Source organism: Athene cunicularia (assembly GCF_003259725.1).
Source record: "Athene cunicularia isolate RWA chromosome 4 unlocalized genomic scaffold, athCun1 chr4_part1, whole genome shotgun sequence".
Classification (NCBI taxonomy): Eukaryota; Metazoa; Chordata; class Aves; order Strigiformes; family Strigidae; genus Athene; species Athene cunicularia.
Window position 1 is genome coordinate 10,018,810 of NW_020799098.1, and position 25,420 is coordinate 10,044,229.

At 38.9% G+C, this 25,420-nt stretch overlaps 1 protein-coding gene across 1 annotated transcript in view; it reads left to right on the forward strand.

Moving 5' to 3' along the window:
• DOK7 (docking protein 7) overlaps positions 1–15,884 on the forward strand; it is a 71,008-nt gene extending 55,124 nt beyond the window's left edge. The window contains exons 8-12 of the mRNA XM_026847181.1: positions 7,114–7,182; positions 8,248–8,319; positions 9,342–9,368; positions 11,410–11,562; positions 13,203–15,884. Of these exons, the coding sequence (XP_026702982.1) occupies positions 7,114–7,182; positions 8,248–8,319; positions 9,342–9,368; positions 11,410–11,562; positions 13,203–13,339 (458 nt within the window). The 3' untranslated portion in view covers positions 13,340–15,884. The remainder of the gene's footprint in view (positions 1–7,113; positions 7,183–8,247; positions 8,320–9,341; positions 9,369–11,409; positions 11,563–13,202) is intronic.
• Positions 15,885–25,420: the final 9,536 nt, after the last annotated feature.

The following is a 25,420-nucleotide window of genomic DNA, read 5'->3' on the forward strand; positions in this document are numbered from 1 at the left end:
TTATCCACAAATATTTTATTTTATATATGTGAACATTTCAAGTATAATTGAACTTGGCATTGCAAAGCTTTCAAAATAATACTGTAACCTGTTTTTCTTCCACCATCTTTAATCCAAGCCATTAACTGAAGGTTCCTGGGTGCTGGGAATAAAGGAACAACATTAGAACTTTTCTATGTTTCTCTATTATGATATTTTAATCCATTGTTGATGATAACATAAGGACAAAGTAATTTGAGGCAACTACTTTCAAAGCCTGTCTTGCACATGTACATGGCAAGATACCTCTACTAGCATCAATGATTGTAAAATGACCCAATATACAGTTATATTTGCTAGTGTAGCAGTCCACTTAGTCAAAGACATTTCTTCTTTATCACAGAAAGAACTGTACTGTATTTTAATTCAAACATACTGTATGAATGCAAACCCACTTCTTCCAGTGCTACAGGTGACCACATGTTCTGTACAGTATGTTTGCTCTTGAATGCCTCAGTTCTGTATCAAGAAATGGAGTTAAAGAGTCAGGATCAATTGTTTAAATATTGTTTAGTTTGTTGATAGTGAATGTTGGTGATGATACTCTCTTTCTACTGTTAACTATGTATGCTGAGCAATCGACTCAGCAACTTCAGAGAAATGTGTCTAATTCTAATGGCAAGCTAAAGTGTTCATAAATGCCGCAACAATTCTGTATTGTATTACTAGATGAGAAAAACCATGTTGGGGTGAATCATTTAATTCTGGTTTAAATAATTTGCCTTTGTTATAAATAACTTCATAAAGATTGATTAGAGAGACTATTAGACTGCTTGTATTTGTAGGAGGAAAGCATTTCCATTGTTATCATAGCTTTGTACTACAGATCAAGGTAAGGGATTTTTTGGAGTTGTATGATGTGGGAATGCCTGGTCTTAAGTATAATAGACTGCCTTTATTATGGACCTTTAAATACCGTGACAGGATAGAGGTTCAAAAATATGATGCAGATTTCTGTATTTCTGAGACTGCTGGATTCTGGGGGCACCCAGGTTTGGTACATTTGGTCTAAGAAGTTCTAATGGGTCCTATACAGAGTTTCTCATGAATGCAGTTCTCATGGATGCAGTTTTGCAGCTAGGTATGTAGGTCCTTTCCTCAGGAGCTGCTTAGGTGCTTTGAATTAAAGGATCATAAATGAGATGCACATTCAGTGTTGAGAGGTGGAACCAAAGGACAGCACATAACTTCTCAGAATGGTGAGCTGAAGAGCTCATCATTATCTTGATTGTCTTTCTGGTACTATAAAACAAAGTTCTGTAGGAAAAACAGGGCTGAAAAGGTTGTCTAGCTGAAGCCTCTTCCCTGAGGTTGGGATGTACTTCTGTGAGTGTGTCTGACAGGTGTTGGTTTAGCATGTTCTGCAGTGAGAATCCTTAATCCACCTTAAATCATTCGAAGTCCTTTGCTGTTCTTACATTTAGAACCTATTTCCTAACAGGTTCCTAACAGTTGTGGTCTTTCTCACTGTGATTTAGGCCCCTTATTTAAATCTGTTGCTCCTTTCTAGTTCATTGCAACAGCTTAGAAACCTCTAACTCTTACTTGTAATGTCTTCATGCTCTCCTTCAACCATCTGGATTTTCTCAGTTGAGTAGAACTCTGTCACAGCTGTCCTGTTTTCTGAATGATAGTTAAACCATGAGGTTGATTTTTGGGGGACAATGGGGTGGGGAATACCAGATACCACTATTTCTGTTCTTAGTTGCCAACACTTCCAAGTGAACTGAGTGGTCTGAATCCCAAGACTGGTATTTAGAGAAGCTAAGCTGAGAGCTAGAATGGGTTTGTAGAAGTGCTTAGGGACCCTCTGCAAGCCCTGTAGAAGGCATTTCATGCAGGCTTTATGCACCATATTTCAAAAACTTTTATCTCTTCCCATTAGCTACAGGAAAGCTGATTGCCTAGGCATTCCCAGGAGCCAGAGCCAGGCCCAACTTTGGGCATTTCAACACTCAAACTTCTGAGTCTGGGATGTCTGATCTCCCTGTATTTCTGTGCTGCAGGTTCTGGCATTACAAAAATCAATAGTTGAATGGGAAAATAGGTTAACAAATATCCTCCCACGGAAGCAGTGTGCTTTAATATTGTTAAGTTTTGTAACTCTTAAATTATCTTCTAGTTTTTTTTTTGTCTGCGCAGTTCCATTTTTTCCATATTCCACAGGAGCAAATTTATCACCATTGCAACAGACACTCCTGCTATCTGACAACCTCTGTGCTTGTAATGCCAAACCTAGGCAATGCTTGATGGGAAATGTTCTGAGAGGATGAATTAAGGAATAAACATAAAACAATGCTGTGGATTGGAATTCAGCTGAAATATTAGCTGAATGCTGATTATGAACATTGTAGCTCTATTAAATTGTTCTTAGGTAGGTATGGAGTCAAGGTAAGGAGATGAAAAGAAAGAATAAAATTAAGTATATAACAGTTGATGGGTGCTGAAATGAACTCAGCTGTCTGACAGCTTAGTTTTTATGATGGAAAAATAGACTTTCTTTCATGTATTTTTAAAATTGTTATTGTGAACCTATACAGCCTAGTACTTCTGTTCCAAGCTTAGGAGTAAGCTTTCAAGGAACTAATTGAGAGCAGTGAGAGAGAAGAATCTGGGCCATACTGTGTTGGTTGTTGTTGCTTACATTGAAAATAATTATAATTCACAATTTTTTTTCAGGAAATGTGTTATCATGTCTTCGGATGTAGGAAGATTAGGTATACTATGATCCTTTTATTGACCCAGTAAAGAACGTGTGCTGAACAGTGCCCACCATAAATCTCTCATACTTCACAAGACTAAACACTGTAAGAGAAGAGCGTTATTGTAACAAGAATTAAGATTAAGAAAACCCTGCCATAATATGGCATGCTCTTTCTTGATTGTGTTTTATTTTATAAATGCACTCAAAATAATTCTGTAGGGGAAGAAAAATAGCTCAGAAAAAGTAAACTGATTAAAATATGTATTGCATTTACAAGCTAAACCTTGGACTTAGTGACTATCTGAATTACTAGGGGCCTGAGAGCAGGGAAAAAAACAAACCTCCCTGTGGTGAAAACATGCTAGTGAATGATCCAAGTGCTGCTGCTTCATATCGGGGCTGAGTAGATCCAGAAGGATCCTGTTGCCTATCTTGGGGGTGACAGAAGGTTGTAAGTCCATGCCACCGTGAGCCTCTAGTCCTGTCTTTTCTGTATTCCTGATTTGCTTTCCCATACCTTCTTTGACACTGAAATTTCGGGAAATGACATATTGTGACCTCCTAGAACACAAAGGTGAGGAACCTCTTTTGCAAACGTAGTGATTATTTCAGGTTTTTTCTTTTTTTTTTTCTATTAAGGAAACACATTATGTGACCTTCATTCTTGGCCAGTGTAGATCCTGAGCCTCAGATTCATCAAGATTTTTGGAGTAAATGAATGTAAAGCATCTTTGAATTTAGATTTTTCAAAAATCAGACACTGAATTTCCTGGTACAGGAAAATGGTAATGTTTCTAGCTTAACACTTTTGCATTTTTAAGGATGGGAGGCTGGGCTGGAGTGGCCCTACAGCATGGAAAGATGAATAATAGCTAGAAGTAGTTAGATCCTCTGTGATTCTTTTGGACATGCTAAACAGTTATCTTTGTAGAGCAATTTTTGAAAAGTCAGTGTGCTTGAATGCATTTCTAATTTTGAGTGATTCTACTACTTCTGAAATTGCCTGTTAGAGAGACAGGAGGCATTTCCAAATACAATGAAATCTGTAGAGCGAGTAAGCATTTTTAAGCATCCCTGTCAGCTTTTATGTATTGCAGATAGTACCATTTGTATAGCAGAAAATATATGAAGTCACTTTGAAAATTGAAGAGTAACAAATTTAGGGAAGTTTTAAAGGGCAATTATACAGCACCAGGAAGTCTTTTATTACATTTACATGAAAAAATCTCCTGGTGTACTTGCAGTATTTCTCCTGTCAATCGGTAGCTCTAGACTTTGGATGCTCTTTTAACTAAGGTATCTGTTTTCAAAGGAGGAGAGGGAAATATTGCTTGGCTGAGTGGATCAAAGTACTTCATAATAAAGGTAGCTTTAATTCAACAAGAAGCAAGAATTAACTGCAGAGCATAGTGTTTTTTTCTGTCCTGACTCTGTCAGCAAATCTAATAGCTCAGACCTGCAGAGTTTGTGACCAAAGGCAAAGTAGAAGTGATCGCTGGGCAGTAAGAAGTGATCACTTTGTAAATGCAGTGCAGCGTTACATGTGTCTGCTCACTGGCCATGTAATGATAGGTGACAGGATTTGAAAATGTAAACTAGCTGGACTCAGTTTATAGCATGTATTCAAGCTTCCATCTCATTTGTTCATTTTTTTTTTCATGTCTCTTTTTTGTAGCACATGTGCTGTAAACTGCTTATTTTTGAAGATTGGGCATAAAGAAATGACTGTGAGGTTAGAAAAATGTTTCAAACAGTGGTTGTCTTCACTGAGCTACATCAGACATTTGAGTCTAATCATATGTAGGAATGCAAAATATTCTATTTTTTATTTTTGTCACATTTTAGTATCTTCTTCCTGTTACACATTGAGGAAAGTAGAAAAGAAATAACTCTGGATGAGCTACTCAGTTTTAACAAAGACTTGAGCAATTCAGCCACACAGAGCTGGATGACAGGGGAAACTGAAAAAACTATTCTTAACAGTTCCTTGTAAGATGAAAAGAATGATGGAAGGGAGCATCTGTCTTCTGCTGGATGCTTTATATGTTCAGAAATTTATCTTGCTAACTTGCTTTTTCCATTCCTACAAGTGTTATCCTAGGATTCATAAATGAGAAACAAACCAGTTTATATGGTAACTGTAAATAAGAAGGAAGAAAATATCTAGGTCAGTCTCTGTTGATGTGTGTTTATATGATGCAGTTCAAAGCTTCAATAAAATTCCATGAGAGATTTGACTATGTAAATATTTGTTAGTTGCCAGATTTGAAAGTGAAGAAAATGCAACAGGTCAAATCCTGAAGAATTAACATAGTTCTTTTAAATGAACTCCAATGGCAAAACTTCAACTTGACCATAAATGGATTGGAATATCTTATAGTTTTAAATCTCCTTTCCTGTCCTGTGTGCTTTCCACAAATCCTAGAAATGTTGCTTAAAAATCCATGTTTCCCTTCTGCTGAATTGCATTGTTTTTGAGGGAGAAAAAAACCCAACCCCACACTACTTTTATGATGAAGCTGCAATTAGCATAAAGCTGTAGTCTTTCTTCAAAGTAAGGTAAGGCTTTCAGCGGCATAAAGTGCGTTCTGATAGGTTTAATAATGCAGAGACAGGATGCTCTGAGATGAGGAAAAGGAAAATCAGTTGAAGTGAAATATAAATAAATCAGCTAGTCCAGGGCTGTCCTATTTTTGCATTTATTTTTATCATCAGTCTTGTTAAAAACAAAATTTCAGACAACATTTTTAGTGGTTAAGTCCTCACCAGGGTATGTAAAGGTTCTACAATCTGGTCTCATTTGTTAAAATACAAAATTAGTTTCTTGGTATGGTATGTCTGAAAATTGATTTTGTAGCCTTGGATTACCCTATATATGCTTTTGTGTACACAAAAACTACAAAACTAAAGGTGCTGGTTCAGTTGCACACTTCTGAAATAGGTGTTTATTATTTTTTTAATACATTGTCCTCATTAAGGGAAATAATCTGTGGGTTTTATTTAGATTTATTTATAAAAGTGTAGGAATAATTTTATAAGCTTGGAAATTATTAGATTTGGAAAAAAAACAGTATGAATATATACTTTATACAGGGGAAAAAATTAAGAAAATTCCATTTTCTTTAGGTTCCTAGGTCATGCAGTTTTCTTAGATATTTGAGATAGCTTATTTATCTTGTAGAATTTCTTCACGTTGCATAAGAATTATGGTAATTTTTTGGATGCTATTTTAAAAACAACTTTCATAGAAGTGTCTCACCTGTTCAGAGACTATTCATCAGTTTAGAAGAGAGTGTTAATTTTATACCTGATCCCTAACACCCAGCAGCACATGGCACAGCTGCTCTGTCACCAATGGCAGGGTTACTCATAAGCACAGCCTCCTACCTTATTTCTTTTAAGTACCATTTACTTGCACAAGAAGCTCTCTCAAAAATATTCATGTGAGGCAGTAAGTGCCACTCATCTTGATTAAGGTGCCCACAGTGACAACAGTAGAGACAAGACATTCGTGGCTGGATAGGGATAATGCTAACCAAACAGGTAGGTATGATGCTGATTAATTTGCTGGTTAAATAAAGAGGGGATGTGTCTATGTAGACAAAGCACACTACATGCGTACCACTCTGTAGGTTTCTGAGTTGCCAGCTCTTGTTTCCTCGAACATCCGTATCTAATACTGTACCTGGGACAGCTTCCTGCTGCTCTGAAGAGGGCTGGGGAAAGGAGACTGACTGTGCCATCTGACATGCCCTCGGTAAAGCTTTCCTGGCTGTAACACTTGGAACGGTATTTCACAGGAACCAGCTATGACCTGGATTCAAACCCCATGGAAGCTAGATCCTTCAACTACCCTTCACCCCCCCCAGTTCATGCATGTCTAAAAATGGATGGTAGACTACTGAAGTGTGAAGTGTACAGTTTGTCCCATTAATTTTAATAGGTTTTGGATCCAGTCTGATGAGATTTTAATGAATACTTTAAACTCTGTGGTTGCCAAAGCTATGTTACGGATTGCAAAGGCAACTCCCCACTCAGTTTTCATTGCCGTTTGACTTTTCAGTTGAAGACAACTATCTCTGTGAGTAAGGTAGTACTCACCCCAAACAGGGAGGCCAGTATCCTGAAGTTTTAGAGAAGGAATCCTTTCTGAAGAAAAAACCCAACAAAATTAGATTATAGTGCTACAATTTCAGGATACAGAATTTAGCAAAAAAAGAGGAATATTACTTAAGTGAAGAATGACTTGTAATTCTTATTGAAATTTTTCTTGATGTTTTGGAATCATCTACTAAAAATGCTCATGCACAGCAGATATCTAATAATAGCAACAAATATTTAGATTTAATGTGAATATCTGTCTTTGAAAGCAGGTGGTACTTCTATCATGGCAGCTTCTGGGTCGTTAAAAGTACATAGAGGGCACAGTCTACAAGCTGGTAAGTGTAAGTGGTTCCGAGGTGTGTGTGCATGTAAATTTAAATTAAATTAAACTTAAATTGTTTTAAAGTTCATAAAAAGTTAAAGGTAATACATTACTTGATTCTCTATTGTAAGACACATTTCTTTGGGTTTTTTGCATTGCAGGGTTTTAGTTAGAAAGGCATTGACAGATGGGATAAGTTTAGAAGAGGCAGTGACAGATGAGATAAGTGTCAGAGCATAGGCAGTAATCTTATTCACAGCAGTAATTTGCTGCCAGCACTTTAACAAAGGGCACCCACCAAAAAAAACCACCTCAGGCCATGAGAAATCCTGTACCCTAGCAATGACATGGTGGGGAAAAAACCCTACCACATTTAAAGATAATTCTTTGTGGTAACAGAGAAAGAAACAACACCATCAGATAAAATGATGAGTGTTTGTCATTCAGAATTAATCCCAATATGTTCATTCTGTGGACATAGCGTTTTAGCTTGCCTTGTTTGAACTAGGATGGAGACTAAGATTGTGAGAGAACCTGGGTGTCTTTTTTCAGTTTAGTGCTCTGGAAGCACTGGTGATGCTGTGCAGCGTGGCTTCTTGCAGAGATGATGATTTGCACTTGGAAAGCAAAGCTATCTTTGGAAGGGCCAGTTTAAACATTTTCTTCAGAGCTTTGTTAGAAATCAAGAAGTTATCCATCATGCTGGAGGTGGAATTTTAACAAGAGTCTTCCAGATGCTCCCAGGATCACCCACACAGTTCTCCCTGATTCATGCATTCAACACATCTTTGCTCCCACATGGATGTACAGCAAAACATACAGTTGACTTCAATGCCCTTCAGTGTGAATACTTGTAAAAATGTCCTAACGTTTATTTCCATGATGTTACACTCATTAGAAAATGCTAGCATCACCATTACAGAGAAGTCAACACTAATCACTGTTTATACTTTCTGAGATTATTCAGTGTGATTATTCCAGCTAGAAGGTTACAAGTCAAAACCAGAAAACCATATGCTTTGTTTTCATTGTACAAATTCCTAAATCCAAAACCATTGACAGTGTTCCTGTATTCTAGGTCCTAAAGGTGCTTATGAGATGCTAACACTTCCTGCAGAACCTGGAACTCCTACTAGCCCTGAGGAACCTGGTGAGTAAAGATCTTTGGAATCTTTGGAGCCAGTTGCATGAGAAGACACTAACATCATCTGTTTCTTTTACCATTTCCTTTTTTTTTTTTTTTTTTTTTTTTTTTTCTCTTCTACATGTTTTTTTTTGAGGTGGTGCCCTTTGACATGTCAACTTTACATACATGCTCACACACACACACATCTTGGGGCTCTCTTTATGGTGTTGGTTTTCTTTCTGCATTATTTATTGCATGTTTATGAGAATGGTGCCTACATAGGGTAGAAAATTTGAATAACTAACACTCTCTCAAAGAAAGGCTAGAACACAAGTTTCAAATATAATTTTCTTCCCTCCTCAGTTATGCTTCCCTCCTCAATTATTCTGTCTTTTCCTTTCTTTTATACCTCATTTCAGTGCCACTGCATTTTCTTTTACTCTTTTACTTGTTTAACTATATTTTTTTCTTCCTACCTGTTCCCCCTTTCTTTTCAAGCAATCGTGACTTTTTCAGAATTTCGCAACCGCACATTTTGGTCTGTTTTACTCTCAAATCCTCTTTCCATAATGATCTCAAATGCTGGTCCTCTGACCCCTCTTGTATCTTTTACCTCTGTTCACCCCAAATGGACTGCTGAAAGCACTGTCTTTCTCCAAGGCTCAATGTGTGTGCCTTGTTTTCTTAGTAGGAGCTTTTGACTGTCTCGTGCTTTTCAAATAAACATTTCTCTTCAAACAAATATAAGCCAGTTTTTAGTGTCTAATGAGTTGAGTTTTTTTATTTGAAGAAAAAATGAAAAGCCAAGTATTTCTATGTTTACAAAGAAAACACAGTTTCTATTAAAACAGCACTGACTAAACAACAGAAAACTTTTCCTTTCCTTCCATTCCAGTTTGCCCAACTTTGTTATTGTTTTTTTCCTTTGAGAAGAATATTTGACTGTTGCCAGGGGTTTCTTTGTTCTGTGTGTTTCTTTTGATTTTCTTGGACAAAGCCTTACCAATTAATACATTATTCTCCTTGTGTGTTTTTTCAGTTTTTAGGAAAATCTCTTGCCTTGTCTGCATCAGGTATGACATTCAGCTTCCTAAAACCTTTCAACTATTTAGGTCTATAGAGAAGTTTACTAGTTTTCATGCTAGCTAGCTTTGAGGACACCTCACTTAAACTCCTGCTACGTCACTTTAACAGTGTATAGAAAGACAAAAAATTATCTTTGCCTTTATGACTGCTCATGACTCTGTATCAGTCCTTAATATTGTCATTTGCTTACAACTTTAACTATTTGGGATGCAGGTTTTCAGTGCTATGATTCTGCTGAATCCCTTTTGACACTGTTAGGCCAAAATCTTTGGAATACTTTATAAAGAATAATTGAGAATAATTTTTGAGAATGATGTTTGATGAAGATATAGAAACTTCTCTGTTTCTCTTTTTTTTTGTTTTAATTTTGTTTCTAACACCTGGCTTTGGGACAACAACTTGAAGTCTGACCATCAGAAAAGTGTCTGGTTATTTCGTGGATGTTCCTATGTTTTCTTTATGGAAATCTGTCAGAAAATTGGTCAACTTTCCAATCAAACTTTGATTTAATTTGAATGATTTAGATAGCTTAAACCTGGAGAGGTTCCATTATCCATTAGCCTCTGACAACTCTTACTGTTGCCTGGTATTGTATGAACTATCTTGGGTACTCATAATACAGTCCAAGAAGAAAAAGTTCCCCTTAATGATTATTCACAGCTGCTGTTGGTTGGTTTTAAGAAGTCATTCTCTCCCCTGCTGTAAAAAACCTTGTTCACCTACTGCCTCTCCCTTCACATCTCAACAGTGTCTGAATCAGAAAGGAAAAGCAGTGATCTGGACAAATAAAATTTCAATATGAGTTTATGCAGGGACAAGGAAGGGCTGAATGGAAGGACTTCAGGAAAATGCAAAACCTGAAAGTGATACTGTGTTTCCTCTGCACTCCTTTGTCCCAAATTGACTTAACAGCAGGAAGTGTTTAAGGGTAAGAACTTCAACTGGACTGGTCAAGCAGGTGATTTCTAGCCTGCTGAGTAGGACAGAGAATGTAACTCAAAGCCTTGCCTAAACAGACAGAGAATACGGGTTTGTATTTGAGTCTCCTTTAACTCTGGTAATTCTGGGAATTCCCTTGATATTCATGGATGGAAAAACTAGATGTAGGTGCCTGATGTCAGGAAGGGGTTAAGGGCTGAAATGCCTGGTTGGCCAGTGAATGGAACCTACTGCCTTCTCTCTTAGTTTCACTTCTGACAAGATTTGAATAATTGAAAGTAGGGCTAGAAGAGGTCTTGAGAATTTATCCAGTAGACAAAAACGTTGTCTGTAAGTCAGAATCACTTTATAGAAAACTATTTCCTAGTAGATGTTAGTCTATCTCTTTCTTAGAAATTCTAGATGCAGAAATTCTTCAGCCTCTGTGGAATTTCCTCTAGTGTTCTTGTGATCTTTATTATAAGAAAGGTTTTCCTACTGTCTAATCTGCTACTTTTTTTCCTGCAACTGAAGCCTTTTATTACTTGGTCTGTCCCCACTTGGCATCATTCCTGTCTTTTTCAACTCAGTACAGGGAAGCTGACAATATTGTCTCTTCAAGCTTGCCTTCCTCTTGCTTGAAACGGTCTTCAGTCCCTGCTTTCAGGACAGACTTTCTGAACTTCTAATGAATTGTGTTGCTCTCTTGGGGATCACATAATAGTCCACATCTTCCTAGAGCAGATTGCTTCTTACAAGGCTTTACTAACCTGAGTTAGAGCTGAAAGCTGCTGAGGTAGTGTTGCATATATTGTTTCTGTTTGAAAATTTCTGCGTAGTATTTGCTTTCTGTCACAACACAGTGAGATCACTGCCTGTGGTCAGTGGTGTGTACATAGATCCTGACTTGATCAGTCTCTCAGGATCTTTCCTGTAGAATCCTTAGTCTTTTCCATGTCCCATCTACAACTGAGGAATGTACTGTTTGGCAAGCTGAGTTATTGCTGCTGAATGTTTGCTTCCAGAATATTTGATAGAACATTGAGTTTTTATGAAATGTATCATTGGTCATTGCAAACAGTGTCTATAATAAGATGTTACTTGTTTTAGAAGGGGCAGTAGGTTATTCAGCTGATATCCCTGCATCAGATCGACCGCATGGCGAGACAGCCACCTATGTTAATATTCCTGTCACTCCTACTTCCAAAAAACAACTTCATTACATGGAACTGGAACTTCAAGAACCTAGCACGAGCATAAGAGGTAAGGAAGTCTATTATTTAAACAGCAAAGGAAGCATTAATGCAGACTGTATTGGGAATCTTAGTTTCTCATCTACACATAGGCTCTTGCTAACAGAATTGAAGCTGGTAGGTTTGTGAGGCAGTTCTTACGATTGTCAACTATTTTGGAAAAGATTTTGAAGTATTGAAGTTCTATAAAATGTTGCATCCCTCTGACAGGAACATTGTATATGTACTCCTTCTAAAGTGAACATTTCTGTGTCTGTGGTGTTTGACAGACAGTAATTTGCTTCGTGTTCTCAAGATTTTCATTGCACATATTAGGACTACACTTGCTTAATTTTTCCTGCTTGGCTTCAGGAACAGGGCTGTGGGTGTAGGTGTACAGGGCTTGCTCCTAAAGATACTGACTCTGGAGCCATGCAGCAAATGCCTAAGGATAGAACACAGTGTTCTTTTATCTGCTCTCCATGAGGATATGTGAAAGGTGCTACAGAGATGAAGCCAGCCCAAGTATTTGATTTTCAAAAAATATTTTTATTCTTTTGTCTAGATCTGGGTATTTTACTTCTAATACTTAACTAGAACAATTAGCACATAAATATGCATTATAGCTACCATGTATTGTCATTCAGAGATGTGTTCCTCCTTACAGAAAGCCCCTAATCAGCATCTGGCATTTACTTCACATTTGGTATTAATGGGTTTTCCATGTATAGTTTTCAGCTATTGAGATTTTAATTTTTATACTTTTAATTTCAGCATGTTTATGAATTTTGAAATGGTAGCACTTTCCCCATATTTTAAAATTTTTTATATCGCTATAGTTAAGTAATTCTAAGCTTCTCCCATACTTTAATGTAGTTCTTTGTATAACACCCTGTTGAGATGTAGAAGTGATGTTTTATCTTCATTTTGAAGACAGTGAACCAAGTCATTAATAATGAAAAGCTGAATTCCATAAACTGAAAATTTTCCTAAATGTCAACTACCCTCCCAAACTCAACTTTTATAACTTTGAAGGTGCCTTCATTGACCATAAGTATTTTACTTTTTCATACTAAATTTTTCCCAGCCTCTGCAGTTGTATGTCCACACCCGTAAAGAACTGTTCTGCTCCTGAACAGATAGAGCAGCTTTTATGTCCCTTATTGCCAATTATTGGACTAAATTGTCATTCTGTTTGAGGCTGAAGTGGTTGATCAGGTAAATGTTCACATAGTGCCTAATTAAGACCAAGAAGAATCCCTTCCATCTGCCCTACCAATGGTGTTTTGTTTTCAAATAACAGATGTTATTAATTTACTTACTAGTAGCCTACTGATGAAGCCTCCCAGAAGTGGGAGAGCTGAGTTCAATTTTATCTTCTACTGGGAGGAGTAGTAGTGGAGATTCAAACCTGAGGCAGAAATACAAGTGGTTCATTTACTCATTTGAAGAAAAACAGATAGCTAAAGTACGTAGATAACAAAGCATTTGAGGGTTTTTTTTTTAGTTGTCATTATCATTTTACTCCTGTTACAGAGCTTGGTTAAGACAAGACCAAGATAATCTAGGAAATCTGTAGAAGAACTGTCTTGGTAGTTTAATCCTAGGTCAGTTTTACCCAGGAATATATGAGGGCTATAGTCTTTTACAGGATTTCATTTGGTATTTCAGGGAGTGGATCATCCCGATATGCACAGATTGACATTGCAGCCACCGAGACAGCCCACAAAGTGGGAACGCAGCATGCTCAGTGCCGGGAGGAACGCTTGCAGGAGCTAGAGCAGAAGAAGAAAGGGGCTCAGCAGTGACCCATCTAGGAAAGAACTTTTTGCTCACCATAAATTGGTACTAATTTATCTTTGAAAAGATTCACATTTATTGTGAAAAATACTCATACAAAAAGCTGCCATTGCTTATTGCTTTTATGCCAGATTCATTCCAATGTCTTGATTCCTAATTGGAAAACTGGTAGCATGAGGGGGGTGTGTGGTCTTTCTTTTTATTTTAATTTGGTTGCAAAGTCCACATATTTTTTTCATATGCAATGACAGATGTAAGTTACCTTTTTCTATAATTCTAAAGCTCTGGAAGAACCTGGAACTAAATCCAGTGTTTATTAAATGGTGGCATTTTTCTCTAAAAATAAAGAACTTGTATGTGTGTAGATAAGGGAACGTGAGTGTCTGTGTGTGGTATGTGTACACATATGTTTGCATGTGTGCTTATGTATGCTTGTATCCAAGCACACATTACTGATAAAATATATGTATATATCTGAGTGTATAAAATACGTAAAACCTCTATTAATATATTAATGGACTCTTACAAAAGCAAGAAAATTCAGTGCCTGATTTTTGCAGGCACAGTTTTGTTCAATTTATATGCTTATTTATGGACATGCTTAACTTTACATATGGGCAATTCAGTTTTATACCTCACCAAGAGTTCTGTAGCTATGGCTAAAGTTGCTCAGATTTAAAAGCAGCAGTGTCAGGGATGCATAAGTGTATGAATATAGACAAGAGCGCACACAAAAAAGTTATTTAATTACGCCTATAAACCAAAGTAATGTGAAGGGACATTTTAGGTGCTTCTGTTCTTAAAACCAGTTTTAGACACCATAAGCTTTGATTTCATAGTTGCTGAGTATCTGTAATTCTTAGCAGTTTTCCTGGAGCTGAACATACATACCACTGAAAATCAAGTCTCACATTTCTCAGAATATCTTAAAATCAGGCTACCCGAAAGAAACATTAACTTTTGAAAATTGAGTCCTTTATTTGTATCTCCAAAACTATGCCAAATGTAAATAAACCAGCATCAAAATCATATAATCCACTGTGAAGATAAAACTTTTATTGAATAATTATCCGCTGTCTCTAGATAACATAAAACCAGTTCTCTGTAAGAGCATGATGTCTTCAGAGATGCTACAGAATGGAGGCACAACAGGATGTTATGTTGTAATACAGGTTTATCCACAAGTATTTGACATCTTGCTTTTGTACAGTGAGATTGTCATTCAAAACTTGACTTAGTTTCTTGTGTTGCATTGTCTATCTAATTCTTGTGTCTCATGTATCTGTCCTGATAAAAAATGTTATTTAAATAAAATGTTACAGCAGTGAAACTACACTAACAAAGCAGTGTACTTAAGAAAACCCCCAAAATTTTGGCCTGCAATAATATATCAGCTTTAGCTTCCGGAAGTTATCAGGACTGATATCTTGGGTATTATGTTTTTTTGATTGTGTCCTCTTAAAATACAATATCTCAGCCCAATTCGCTTTTTCAGAAAACACATTATAATCCATGTTGGTGAGTGAACGTTTTCTGCTAGTGAGGGTTTCGCTAAGTGATTAAAAGAAGAGATAGGTGTTTGGTTTTGAGGCAGAATTTAGCCTATAATTTTATCTGAATGTAGCCTCAATAGTAATGTAAATCAAATAAGAAAAAAGTATTTGAGAGTTGACAGCTGCCTCTGTCATCTGTCATGTGCTAAGATGTACTTTTCTGTTTATCAGCCCAGCATATTCGAAAGGGAAAATAAATATCTCTTATGTGCTTCCCAATTTAAATTTTTAAAAATTTATTTGGCAAATGGACAGTGGAAAACTGCTTTCTAAACACATATTCAGTACAACTGGAAAGGCCTGTACCTGTAGCTCCCTGTGATCATGTTTACCTAATTGAACTGCTTTTCAACTAAGGATCCTCCACTGGAGGGCTTGCAGGGTTAAATCTCTTGCTATGTGCCTGTTTATATTTAATATTTAAAATGAACATTGGTTGCCTGATGCACTGAAATGCAATGTTTTCATGAAGCTGCAATATTTCTAGCATAAAAATCTATTTACTGGGAAAACATATTATGGAGTTTCTCTACAAATCCTGCCTTTCTGTACATTGCTTAAAATTGCTTGCATTGAATCCTGGACTTGTAGCATTTGGGTAAAGCTTTAACATGGTAATAAAGGACATCAGATTGCTGCTGGACTTACAGGAGGAGTCACAATTTTAAAAATATGTTTCTCAGGTTGAACGGGGCTGTGAATCTCTACATGCACATATTTGTGTATGTCATAGCAACTTTAGGTAGGATTAGCAAGATGGCTGGATATAAATTTATACTTACAGCCTTTGTTAATGTTAACATAATTATCCCATAAGGCTTTCCACAAATGAAGTAAGTAACTTTCTAGATTTCTGTTTCTCCTTTTGTACTTAGCTTGAATAAGGCAAATAGAACAGATGACTTTGGCTTATTTTTGAAATTCACTTCATATTCTTATGCACTGTTTAGGAGGCTGAAGCAGGAGGCCAAACCTTGCTGTTGCATCTGTTAAAAACTGGTTGGTTGTTGTTTTTGCAGTACCTTGCAGGCTTCCCTGTCAAGAAGTAGGCTTGTTATTTCTGTTGAAGAAACTAAAGTTTTCTCATTTGAACAACAGGAGCTCACAGAAATGGAAAAACTTCTTCCTAAATAAATAAGATAATGTACCTTCAATTTCCAGTGGCGAACTTGGGTAGTCAAACCATAATCCTATAAGTATTTAGCTTCTGTGGCTTAACTCTAGCACCACTGTTAATGTGTGAGTAGTTAAGGGTTTATTCACATACCTTGCATAAAACTTGCGCATAAATGATCTTTATAAAATACAGTTTGTGATGATTGCAGATTCAGAGCTCTTTGCAAAAAACCCAAAAGATCTCCCACACTTTTGGAGATAAATGTGATTCGGAACACCTGCTGGTACAAATGAAGTCTCTGATCTTTTTTAATTTAGCATTCTAGTAGAGACAGATCTCCTCCTGCCCTGGCCAGGAGTATGAGGAATTAATTATCAGAAGAACAAAACAATGTGATGTGGCTGATATTTCTGTAAGATGTTCCTGAAGTACTTTAACATGGCAGAAGTGCTCTCAGTGATGAGAAAACATACTGTCAGGAAATGCAGTGTTTGGGCATAACTGTTAGTGTGTTGTGTATGTGCCTCTTTCCTTCTGATAGTCCTACTCAGTAGGTTACTGCCAAATGCAGCTATAATTTCAGTGGGTTTTATGGCATTGTTCATAAGCAGTTATAGAACATCTTTATATGCAAGTTTTTGGGTGGTGGAATTTCTCCAAGCTAACATGTCCTGCAGGATGGAGGGCTGGAGTTTGGAGGCATTTAATTGCCTAACAATGCAAATAGCTGTCTGGGTTTTAATAGCACCCCGGCACCTAATTGTGGAAAATGCCAGTAGGTGTCTTTAGGCATTTAAATGTGCGCAAAAATCTGTCCCAAGAGTTATTTTTAGCAAATTGCTTGGAAAAAATCCTTGTTTTTTTCTCTGCTGTAAACAAAATAGTTTTAATTAATGTAGCTTGGAGAACAATATGTGAATTTGAATTATGAGTGATTAAATTTTTTTGAGGTGTTGAACCATGCACCCTTCAGTAAATACCTTCTCTAGTTTGTATGGGATAACAGACATATTATTTTCATGTGAATGTGACCGTGGGAAGAAGTCACAGAATTTTATGGGTTATCAACTGCTCATTTCTGTTAAAATTATGCTTTTTTTCAGATGATAATGCTTTGTTGTATTTTTATGTCATTATGCTTTTATCTGGGAAGATTATTAACTCTCATTTGGCCAGTCATACAAACATTATTTTGTAATCTAGGTTGAAAGGAAATGTTAATTTAACATCATACAGAAATAAGAACAAACAAAACAGAGTAAGCATGGAAGAATTAGAAATTATTAAAGGGAAATTTGTAAGGAGTAGCTCTGCAAACATGTCTTTTCAGTGTAGGTGAGTAGAATTAAGTTAAAGTGCCATTTTTAAAAAATTTGGATGGGTTCTAATGAGTTCAGTTTCATGCTTTCCTTGACCAGCTGTATCAGATGAATGTTCACCAGTCTATGGGTCTGACTGGATTCAGCCCAGAGCACTGAAGGAGCTGGTGGATGCCACGGCAGGACCCTTCTCAATCATCTGCCAAAAGTCTGGGGAGTCTGGGGATGTCCCTGCCAGCTGCAAGCCAGCTGATGTTATTCCAATCTACAGAAAGGGTGTAATGGAAGACCCAGAGAACTACAGAGATGTTAGACCAACCTCAGTTGCTGGAAAAATTATGGAGAAGATCATACTGAATATGACTGAAAGGCATTTAAAGACAATGAAATCATCAGGCACAGTCAACAGGGGTTCACATAATTTGAGATCCTTCTACAATAAGGTGACCTGCCTCGTGGATGAAGGGAAGACGGTCAATGTAGTTTTTATGGATTTTAGTAAGACTTTTTGATACTGTCCCTCACAGCATCCTTCTGGACAAGTTGTCCAGCTATGGGATGAGCAGGTTCATAGCGTGCTGGGCAAAGAACTGGCTGAAGGGCAGGGCTCAAAGCGTTGTAGTGAATGGGGCTACATCTGGCTGGCAGCCAGTCACCAGTGATGCTTCTCGGGCTTCAATTCCAGGGCCAGTTCTGGTCAATATATTTATCAATGATCTGGATGTAGGGGTTGCACCATTAGCAAGTTTGCTGATGATACCAAACTGGGAAGTGCTGTTGACTCTCTTGAGGGACACGAGGCCTTGCAGAGGGATCTAGTTGGAAGAGATGTAGAGGGAGCATTGGGCTATGATTAATGGGATGAAATTTAACAAGTTGAATTGCTGGATTCTGCACCTAGGAAGAAGTAAGGCCAAGCACAGGTATGAACTGGGAGAGGAGCAGCTGCAGAGCAGCCCTGCAGACAGGGATCTGGGGGGCCGGTGGGCAGCAGGCTCAACGCGAGTCAGCAGTGTGCCCTGGCAGCCAGGAGGGCAAACCGCATCCTGGGGTGCGTCAAACAGCACAACCAGTGGGAAAAAGGGGCGGTTGTCCTGTGTGCTCGGTGCTGGCGCGGCCTCACCGGGAGTGCTGCGTGCAGTTCTGGGCCCCACAGTTTAAGAAGGGTGTGAAGGTCCTTGAATGTGCCCAGAGGTGGGCAACAAAGCTGGTGTAAGGGCTGGAAGGCGTGTCCTGTGAGGAGCGGCTAAGGACCCTGGGTTTGCCTCCTTAAAAAAAAAAAAAAAAAAAAAAAAAAAAAAAGAAGCCCTAGCATCTGCTATTGTATAAGTTAAATTTTAGTCATCTGTGGGCTGAGCTGGCAATTTATGGATAGTTCATATACAGAAAATAGAACAGATTGCATGCTTGGAAAGGAATCTGGCCTTTGGATACCAAAGTTTTATTATGTAATGAATTGCTCAGATTCTTCACACATCCATATCTCTGCTACAGTTGGAAGATGTACCCCGTGGCCTGCCTTTGGCTGCTTGTGTGAGCCGGCACAGGTGGGATGCAGGAACCACAGAAGCATGGATGAAACGCAAAGAGTAAATTTATTCCTGTTAACTTGCCAACCAGGGGATCCCTGAAGCAGCACCCGGGCAGAGGCACATGAGTGGGGCCGCAGACACCACAGAGCTCGGTCCATGCTTGAGGATCAGTGAACCGGCTGTTTTCTCCTGTTTATTAAGGATTCATGCAGGCGTAGTTTACCACTGTGCTTTGATCTTTCACACAGCAGGGCAGGAATCTAAAGCATGTTTGATAGGGTGCCTCTAAGTCTATCACAGGCCTATGTTATCTAAACACAGATGTTCTATTTGTCCAACACACAAGGCTAAACAACAATTAGTGTGATATATGTGGTTTTTGACACCTCAGCTGCAAGTCACTTGAGTGTGTTTACAATCCTCCTCACCAATCCTCCATTGTTTTCCCACAGTGCTGTAATGCTTTGTCCTTTTACTGCCAACAGTCAGCAGCAGTACTGGACAGAAACTGGGAAGCACAGGAAAAATTCATACTGGGAATTTGATGAAGAGGTAGGTAGGTGTCAGCAGAGAGCTGGAAAGCAACAGTTGTCCTTTGCCAGCTGTTGTACTGACAGACGACGGGCAGTAACAGGGTGGCAGAAGTGTGTATCAGTCTGTGAAATGTAGTTTGGGCCAGTGCTGGAGACTGCTGGCTGGATTGTTGCTTCTTGTACGAAGTGTGATTGTAGCAAGGAAGTGGAGTTTCCTGGAACAGACTGAGGTTGCCGTTCTGTCCTTGGTGAAGCAGAAGAGGTGCAGGCACTGTCTCCTGCAGGAATGGCGTGTAAGCGGTAGGATGGTTAAATGCTGATATCTGTGCCAAAGAGGCAGACTGTTCATGCTCCACGTGTGACAGCGTCTGTCTCATTGTCCTTGCATCAAGTCATGCAAATAGTTCAAGGTTGTACTGTGTAAATGGTCTAGGCCTTGGACAGAATTATCCTCCATGTCTGGTATTTCTTCTCTGTGGAAAGTATATGAAAGTTTAGTATGTCCATGGGGTGAGGGGTGGCGGGAGCTGGGCCCTGCCATGAAACAGAGAGCACCCTAACTGGACATGAAGGTGCGCCCAATCCTGCCTTCAGCCATGCTCGTCTTATTTACAATAACGGAGATTTGCTAGAGATGGATCAGGGCTACTGAAAGCCCAGGTACTGGTCTTAGATGAATTTTTGCTGTCTTTTTATGGTGAATGCATGATACTAGTGACCATCAGTGATAGCTGTGAGAATGCATTTTCTGCAGTGTCTGGACCTGAAGTCCCATGTGGGCTGCCACTAGATAATGTTTTCAGCGTGTGTACCTCTGGCCAAGCCCTCCCTTACACTGACAACATTTGACACGTTTAGACCCTCTCATTGCAGTCCATCTGGTTGGGGAACTGTCAAGGTGTAAATTACAGCCTGCAGCTGGCTACATCTTCAGTTTGGCCTGTGACAGGCCTGTCTCTCTATATCAGCACGGTGCTTGCCCTGAGCAGTGCAAGGAAGAGCCTGAAGCAACTGGATAACAGAAAACCTGGTGGCCAAGCAGCAAGTTTGTCAACATGAAAATGCCAGACTACCTACCCCTGCTCTGAGTCGCCACTGTGTCACTGGAAAGCTGTGAGTGGTCAAAGCTGAATAGGATGAATTGCTCTTGTTCTTTGGTTTGTAGGAGCTGAAGAGGATTCATGTTTATAGTCACTGTATGCTTGTGGCTAAATATGCTCACTCATGTTTCTTTTGTAATCCTAGATAGGTACTGCAGCAGCACCTTGATCTGGCATTCTGCCTGTCCTATTTGGTTATATTGGCTGACTTTTTTCTTTCAAAAATTCTAGCATAGCTGTTTACACAGATGGCAATAAAATGAGAAGGAAAACAATTATGCAAATGGTGTTCTTATCCTGAATTAATAACTACTCATGAATGTAAACTTTGTTTTGCAGTTCTGCAAAGCTCATTTCTCTGCAGGGGAATGAGGGTCTGTTTGAACAAGACCTGAAACAATCAACCAGTGCTAAAGGTTAGGTGGCACCAGCGTACTGAGGCTAATGCAAACATTGTCTAAGACATAGGCAGCCTGTATAGATCATGGTTATTAGCTGCTTGAAGAAGGGCTTAGAGAAGGGTAACGTGAGTGTTCCAGGCTGCATTTACTTGTGTGGAAAGTGTTCAGACTGTTGAAATGTGTTTTTCTGTGTAAGAATCTGTATCAGTTTGTAACCTGAAAAATTCCTAACAAAAATCAGGAGAAACTTACTGCATTTCCCACTGTCAGCAGTCTGCTGTTGAACTGAAATGAGCAGTAACCCTGGATTCCTAAACTTGCCATGGAGATGTTATTTTTTTGCACACAGTTCTTCTAACTCCCCTTTTGTTTTCTTGAACTTCAAAATGGAACAAATACTAGATCATCAGTAGCCCAGGCACTGGTATGAATGAGGACTCTACGCTGTGACTGGGCATATCTGGAACTGTAAATGGGAGTCCCAGAACTTGGATCTGAAATGAGGTTGGAGAATGAACTCTTTCCCCATTGAAGGACCATCTAGTTAATGGTTCTGTTTCAGATGTTTTTGTGAATTAGAAACTGAGATTTGAATTTTGAGGTTCGACTCCTGGATCTAATGCCAAGCATTGCAAATTACTTGGTTTCATATGCAGGATTCCAGTTCTCAGTGTGTTTCTTCTTAAAATAGTGTAGCTCTCTTCCCTCTTTAAAGTAAGTTGACTGAAAAATTATAACTGCAGAACATTAAAATAGCATTTTATTTTAGTAGGAGGCTTATTTCAAAGTGATTCAATACTCACTTTGCCCTACAGAAATCACCAGGTTTAAGTTACAGTAGACCAGTTATTGACAGGCAACCTTTGAGACTGAAAAGGATTAGTTTTATTAAAATGGATGTGTGCTGCTTTCTGGTAAGTTAACACATCAGTGAAGGAACAAAATATCCATGTTATATTAATGTATTCATTGTTTTTACATTCACATATTAAGCATTAATATCTGTGTACTGTTTTTGATTTAGGAGTGCTCTTTTGTTAAGTGGTGGGATAATATACGTGAAGATTTAGATATAAGGTGCATTAAGGGTTATTGATAAAAGCATTTGGGTTACAATCATTGCTGCACCAAATATGGCTCAACTTGAAATATTTACTGTGGATGAAAGTGTATAAATTTATTTTGGCTCAACTGGCCAGATTTTATGAGTACTTCCATTTTATGACTGTGGATATTAGTAAAAGAAATCCATGCAGTCTTTTTTCCCTGTAGATTAACAATGTGCTTCCCAAGAGGTGCTACGTGATGGCCTGAAATACATGTTAACAGTGCGTTGTATTTGGAAATGTTGATTCTGGCATTTAGAAGCTGTTTGTTACATAACTAATGTATACAGAAAATGCAGTCTTTGTCTTTCATAGCTCCCCGTTAAGTCTGTATTGAAAGCAACAGTCTATTCTATTTACTGACTTTTATTTCACAACTTTTTAATTTATTTCTTCTGTTCTCATTAAATGCTATACAAAGAAAAAATACATTGAAAAATTATTTTAGAACTGCCAGTGTACTACCTACTGGTAGATATTTGTATGTGAAATTGCACCTTTTTAAACAAATCAACCAATCAACCTGAAGCCGAAATACCTCTCTGAAGCGGTGCTCAATGGTCACAGGGAGGGTCTGTGGATGATGGATATACGTTGTGAACCAGGCATGTGAACTGTGTGTTACCTCCTCCGTCTGGGTTAGTCCTGAGCTGAACACCGCACTCGGGTTTTGACAGCTGATCCTGGGTTAGGGCCTGCAGATTTGCTCTCAGCAGCCTGGCTCCCAGGGCAGTGCTCTGCTTTCTGGGCACTGTGGCACGCTGGATCCTGCCTGGGGACCTACATTCGTTCGTGGAGTGGAACTGCAGCAATTCACCTAAACTCACTCACATACATAAATGGCAGAATTGAAAATATGGTGAGTTAAGGCCCCTGCCAGCTTGCTTTAGGGTCAGTGGGGTGAGATGTTTGCTTAAGCAGAGCTGCAGACCCTGTGCGCTGGGATCTAGGCAGCATACACACAGGTGTGCTCCGTGTGCTAGACCTGCCTTCTGCTCCCCAGCAGGGCTTGAAGCCCTTCTGAGGCCCTTCTAAATGCTGAGATCAGCTGTTGGGGCAGCCACATCCTGGAAGCTAAGCTGGCTTCTGTCTCTTGCTCCCTGTCACCTTCTGTGCAAAAGCCCCGTTACCCTGCTAGAGGGGGCGCCGCAGAGGGAGCCTGACACACAGCAAGCCGGAGGAGAGCCCTGCCAAGGATCCTGCTTCCATCAGCTCCTGAGCACCAAGAGCCGTACCTGAAGGAACTGGGTCACTATGGGAAGGTGGGGCTGGAGTCAGGTGGCACCTCAGCTTACAAACTGTAAATGATCTCTACTTGGTGCACTTAGATACTCTGGCTATTGCCTGATTCATCAGGCATCAGAGTCCCTTGGAGGGGAGGGTGGAAATCGTTACAGCAATACGTCTGCTGTAGTGGCTGTTCCTCATTCGTCCTGGTAGAATGATGTGATCTGAGCTCCCCTACCAGCATGTAGGATATAGTGTTTATTTTAAGAAAGACTTGGTTATTTTTGTTTTATTTAATGCCTTGTGTATTTATTTCCCTCTCATTTCCACCTCCAACCTGTTTAATAAATAAAATCTGTCCTACGTGAAGTCACTGACACGTTTATTTAAATTGAGGTTCTTTTTCAGGGCAGAATTTGACAGGCTGTATAAAGCATAAAATGTTCTGATTATTTTTTTTTCCCCACTAAGAAATGCAGTTCTTTCTTCCTGCTTCCACTTTTGCATTTCAGATTACTTCTCAGAGTAGTTTGAAAAACTTGGTAATTTGAATAATTATAAAAGGATCAGATAAAATACCAGTTAAGGAAGAGGCAAAGGTTCAACCACTGTTAAAAGCTGTTAGTTCTTTCCTATTCATATGTCTGTTTCATGCAGTCTCACCTATGTTCGCTAGGTACATGACTTCATTTATACCTTTTTTCTTGGCTTTGAATTTTTGTTGCTATTTACAGAAACACAAAGGTGTTTAAAAGAGTTTCAGAGTAGCCACTCATTATTTTGGCCATATAAAATGTCATGGAGGCTTAAAAGCTGCACAAATTAACTGACTTGTACATATATTGATGTGTGTGAGGTGCAAGACTACAGACACGAGTGAAATCAATTTGCACTCACTAGCCTGCCTGCCACTGACTATTTCGGGGGCAAGTTGGATTCAGGGGCAGCAACCACTGTTGGTTAATACTTTTTTTCTCTTCTGGGTTTGTGTGAACAGTCTTTGGGCCTGATGACTCATTAACAGCTGTGTTAAATAACTAAAGTGAGGTGACTGTGCTGACCCCTGTCTCCTAATTTTAAATTACTGTGACATGAAAATATCTTGTCAGCCTCTTGTACTTTGAAGCACTTGCCAAGTGTTCTCTCTGGCCTTTGAGCCCAATGACTGTCATGGTGTGGTGGCTAAAGACGTGGGACAGCCACCACCTCTGTTTACAGCCCGTGCTAATGCAGCTGTGCGCTTGGAGCCAACTACTACCATCACTGAGCTGACCCTGGTGACATGTTCAATGAATCCAGCACCCTGTGTTATTGCAAAACTCTTCAGGAATTCTTCAATAAGGGTATTTCATTTCAGGGACACAGTGAAGATGAAATCCAGCTTTCCTCTGTGTGCTCTTGTGCACAGCACACAGCTGCTCTGCCTGCCTTTCCTGTAGGCTGATACAGTCATGTTGCTTTCCCCTGTGCAACACCTTTCCCCCAGCAGCAGTACCTGAACGTGTTCAGTAAAAGCTTTTCCATTCCTGTACAACCCAGCTAGGGCTGCTGAGCAGTTCCTCTGTTGATGTATTGACTGCATGTGTTCCAATTCCTTGCCCAGGAGTCAGTGGTGTGGGCTGCTCCACACCCAAGCTAGAGCCATCCAACACGCATCTGACCTGTGGCACATGGATTTATTTCTTACTTGACCAAAGGGAAAAACCAAAGGACACTGTGAAGTCTGCACCTTCCACACATAGTATAGAATACATTTCTATATGCTATATTTTCAAGGCATTCACCTTGAAAAAAAATAATGATGGAGATAAACCTGTAAGACAGTGCAACTATTGCTGTATTAAAGAAGGCTGAACAGCCCTTAGAGTGACAGTCTGGGGAAGACATGGTGTGTAGCATCTAGAAAAAAAACAAACCAGTTTTCTCATAAATAGGTTTTAGCTATTTTTGGGTTTACTTTTTTAAACTTAGCAACCAAAGGGGATGTACACCATAAATTACATGAACTGAACCATCTCTAAGGTAGCCTTTGTTTCTCATGACAGGCTGATTCTCTGGGAAATAAGTAACTGTTAGATTACATTAAAATAAAAAAGTAAAAAGAAAGCTTACTGCTTCAAAGTAAGATATTCAGAATCTCAAAGTAAAGCCACAGTTTTGGTTCAGATCACTTCCACATTATGAAATAGTCTTTACATATG